Genomic DNA, 4,763 nt, shown 5'->3' with positions numbered 1-4,763 from the left:
TAATAATATTATCGCTCGATGGAAATTTCGCCCACACTTATTCTTTTCCACACTCGGAAGTTATAAAGAACATAGAATTTGGGAACTTCCATGTATTCCTCTTGGAAAACCTGCATAGTGTTAGCATCAAGTGTTTCCAATGGTGGATATCTAGAAACAAAATCATCCAAAAATACTTTCGAAGCACATACATTCAAACCAATAAGAGGTAAAGGAGAAGAATCAATATGCAAAGGGTTAGACAAACCTTGCACAATCTCTTGTATCACGGAATCCTCTTCATCCTTTAAAAATTCAAGTAAATTACTTACCTCTTTTATATCGTGGTTCTCTATCAAACCTTGCAACCATTATTCATCGTTTTCTACCTTAACCAAAGTCTTGGCATCATTATAATCATTAAAATCTTTTGCAAGCTCAATTGGTTCTTCCACAATACCATTCAATTCGGTTTCATTCTCGAGCATCACCTCTTCAACATCCTCGTCATCGGAATCAGGCCATTCCTCTCTCATAAAATCTTCTTTAGTATAAATTGCAAGATCTTCTTTTGAGGGTGTTACACCACTTATAACAATAGTCAAGTCACACCCAATCTCCTCCTTTTGAATAGGCGAAGGATCGTTATTATGATCCGGAGTTGGAATAACTTCCTCATTGTTGTAAGGCTCATACATTACCGCGGACTCATTTCTTTCCCTAAGGAATTTTTTTAAAGCACTAATTGCATCTTCCTCAAGCTCTACCTTTTGAATAGGTGATTGATCATTAAGATCTAGTCTCGAGTAAGCTACACTAGCGTCATCAAAAGTCTCCAAAGGTTGGTCCTTTTCAACACAATCATCTTCACTTTCAGACTCACCATAATAAGAATCATCATCGGTTTCATAACCTTTATCCAGACGTCGTTTAAGTTCCATATGAATGGTCTTACTAATTTCTGCGACAAGCTCTTCCGAGGCTCCATCATCTTCCAACTTGTATAATTTATGTGCAAGTTTCCTGACGTTCACACGCTTACCACCGTTTGATACAATGGGTTCTCTTTCCCAGGAATCTTCCCTTTGAATGGGTGAATGATTATAACTACGATCCGGAGTCGGGTAAGAAAAAGTGTTGCAGAAATTGGTTTGTGCGACGTTCTTTCTATCATGGTCAAGTTGGTTTAGTATTTGTCGCATGTCTTGCAATCCATTCATAATATGCATACAACTCGAATGAAGCCAAATATAAGTAGACTTATCCCACCTTGGTGCTTGACTTACATTCCCACATAGTGTGGAGGTTCAAAACCGTATTGATTGTTGTAGTATGCTTGCTCTTGTCCACCATACATGGAAAACTGGTACCTGAAATAATATTCTCAAAAACTAAGTTAGATACGATATAGAATCTAACAAAGCAAAAAAAAAAAACAACTTAAATCGTCCGCTGCTCCCCGGCAGCGGCGCCAAAATTTGACGCGTGTCGTAACCACAACAAATTAATTAATATTTTTCCACATAATTAACAAGTAATATAGTGTAGTCAAGTTCGTTCCTACGAGGAGCAAGAGGTTTTAGTTGTCTTATAATGTCACAAAGGGGTTATTTTTTTTAGATTTTATAATGCAAAAGAAAACAAACAAAACAATTAAAAGATAAAGTAAATGAATAAGAGAAACAAGATCAAGGAATCCTTCTTCGTTGCAAAACAATGATTCAAGTTATGTTCTTTTCCATTTTTTATTAGTCACAGATTATCACCGACAGTAGGATAGCAGGTTCGCTTAGCTAACCCCAAAATTCCTCGTTTCACTGAGTAATGTCCGCTTAGATATTAGATTCTATTCAAAAGAACCACCTTGAGGTTCGCTTACAAGATGTAATTTATGAATTTAGGTTTAGTACTAGTAGTTAAACTCGGTTTGCTTGGTCCACTTTCTAGCGTTGTTTTCACACACAATTGCTCCACAGAATCCCTCTGCAAGGTCTCATGTTTTCTACTTGTGTAAAGAGTCGGGAAACGATTACATATTCCCTAACTTTCACTATCTTTAGATTAAATTAACAAATCAGTTTAGCGTGCACTCTAAACAACCTATCAATCAATCATAAACACTCATATTAGTAAAAACAAACGATAACCATGTGAAAACTTCAAAATAGATTCAAAACAAAACTCAAAACATGTCAAGAACTAGGAAGTCATCCTTAATCAATAAGAGAATTAGCTACTCATGCTAAGGAGTTCACACAAAGAATAAATAAAAGAAAAGTGTTGTGTGTGTAGAGGTGTAAAAGTGTATAAGTGTAAAGTAGAGAACTTCTCTATTTATAGGCTTCAATTTGCTTGTATTCCTCTTAAGAATATAATCCCTTTCCCATTGTAAGTCTTCTTTCCAAGTCCTTGTCTTTCTCAATTCTTCCATCTTCACTTTCCAAATTCAAGTCCAATTCCTCAAACCCATGAGTCTAGAAAATTCTTCACAAATTTCGGTACTTTTGGTCGCCTGAAAAGTTCTGGCGATCACCGGAATCCGGCCTGAAACGTCACCGGAATAGTGTTGCCGGTGTCTGGAATCTTCTTCTCTGATAACGGAATATTCCGTCAGGTGCCGTCAAACTTAACTGTCAAACGGACGGTCTTCCGTTAGTCACTCGAGTCAAGGGAGGGAGTTAGCCGAGTCAGCTTAATCTTACTGGTACTGACTCAACAGAGTTAGAGGCTGGTTCAATCATCAGACTCGCAATCAACTCCCCAAATCGTTTCATCGTCGGCTACCGAGTTAACTCCCCGTAGCAGAAAGCCGACTGAGTTTTGGCTGTTTACAGGACATTCCCCGTCCAAGTTAAGTCCTCTCTTTTAACTTCATTCCTGCAAAAAACCTGCATCCTAACATACATCTAGTTGAAGCATCATTCATTCACAATTCTCAGAAGCAGCTCAGTTCCCTTCTCACTTCTTCATTCAGCAACAACTCAGATTCATCTTCTACAGCTGCTAACCTTATCTATCATCGACTCGGTCCAAACCCCATCTAATTCACGACATATGCTCACTGCATCCACTATTCATAGATTCAAACAAATCCCCATTTACTCTGCAGTTCATGAACATCTCGATTTCTAACAAACCCGTATATCGATCTTTTCCAACAAACCCATATCAATTTTACCACTGATTTCATCTTCTTGTTTTTCATTTGCAGATTCAGATCCCTAATTTCATCCCATGTGCTCAATTCCAGAAACCAATCTCAACATAACAGCAGAAGCTATTTAAAACACACCCGATTCTTATCAATTCTTCCTCGCCTTCTTGGTTAGAGTTCTTCTCGATCTCTCGGAACCAACAGCAGCTCTGCTTCTTTTCTTTCTTAATTTCAGGTGAATGAGTAAATAGATCAATGAGAGAAGGGTCTCTCGATTATAGGGCTAGGTTAATCATTGGGATAGGACAGGATTATGACACCCCACTCAATAGCTTCCACCCCAGATTGGATGTCTCATAGTCTTTTGCTGGGTGCTTGGCTTATGAATGAACCTTTTTCCCTTTCGGCTCAATTTGGGTGATTTCTTCTTCTTTTCCTCCATGCGACTCCAGAATAGTTATAAAACTCAAAACACGCGTAAAATGCATAATTTACAAGAAAAATAGCAAAGAAATCATAACCAATAGATAGTAAATCGAGGTGTATTCTACACCTATCAGTCACCACACTGGTGGTGCTAGTATTAATATTGGTGGTAATAGCAGAGCCATTGACAGGCATAATCCTCATCTCAGAGATATAATTGGACGAAGCAGAGAAGGTTTACTGTCACTAAATAACAATGATGATAACACTGTCAATAATCCATCTTCATCTGCTTCGACGTGTCATCCACTAACCAAGAATCTTAGTAAGTCCAGATCCAAAACAAAATGTAAACCATACCACAACAAGGAAAATCAAGAGAAAAAAACTAGTAGAAAAAGCTATATTTCTGCTAATCCTATTGTTGACCTTATTTTAATCACATAAGAAGCTCTGTTACTAAACCAATCACAGATGTATTCACTCCTCGAAAAAGCTCTGTTACTAAACCAATCACTGATGTATTTACTCCTCGGAAAAGCTCTGTTTCAAAATTAACTATTACAGGTTTATTAAGTCCTCGAAAAGGCTCTGTTTCTACGCCAATTGCTGACTTTTTTACTCCTCCTGGGTCTACAAGATACTGAGAAATCTATGTTTTGTTTTTCAATAATTATTAAACACAGAAAGAAGTTCAAGAAATTGTATCAAAGATTGTATTACAGAATGGTTTTCATTTCAAAGTTGTGTCTGTCTCAGACAACCTTTAATACAACAATTATTAGAAATAACACCTCTGTAGAACTGACAGTATACATGACAATATTCAACTGACTTTGTCCATACAATTGTCAACTAACTTTGACTATTCTTATTACCCCCCCCCCCCCCCCCCCCCCCCAAACTGATAGTAGGAACACTAATCAGTTTGAAGTGCTATAAAAATCCTGTAACAAACATCAAAGCACTCAACTCTCAAGGAGGAGAAAACAGAACAAAACAATCACTAAGAAAGCAAACAAAAGTAAAGATGTCTAAGTTTGGAACTTAGAAGTATCTGTAGAAGGAGTAATAACAAGCAGCAAATTTTGAGCAGAAGAAGTACTTGTAGTAGAAGTTGATGAAGTAATATGTGAAGTATTTGCTGATGAAGATAAACCCAGTAGCTGATAAAGCGAGGAAGCAAAATTAGGTGCACAGAGTC

General features: G+C 37.4%; 1 protein-coding gene across 1 annotated transcript in view; it reads left to right on the top strand.

Annotated features, from left to right (window-relative positions):
• Nucleotides 1-4,206, top strand: part of LOC113324796 — a 20,679-nt gene extending 16,473 nt beyond the window's left edge. The window contains exons 4-5 of the mRNA XM_026573085.1: nt 3,694-3,884; nt 4,034-4,206. Of these exons, the coding sequence (XP_026428870.1) occupies nt 3,694-3,884; nt 4,034-4,206 (364 nt within the window). The remainder of the gene's footprint in view (nt 1-3,693; nt 3,885-4,033) is intronic.
• The last annotated feature ends 557 nt before the right edge of the window (nt 4,207-4,763 follow it).

Source organism: Papaver somniferum, chromosome 11 (assembly GCF_003573695.1).
Source record: "Papaver somniferum cultivar HN1 chromosome 11, ASM357369v1, whole genome shotgun sequence".
NCBI classification, from domain to species: domain Eukaryota; kingdom Viridiplantae; phylum Streptophyta; class Magnoliopsida; order Ranunculales; family Papaveraceae; genus Papaver; species Papaver somniferum.
The sequence above is the reverse complement of the archived record's forward strand: the minus strand, read 5'-3'. Positions and strand labels throughout refer to the sequence as shown.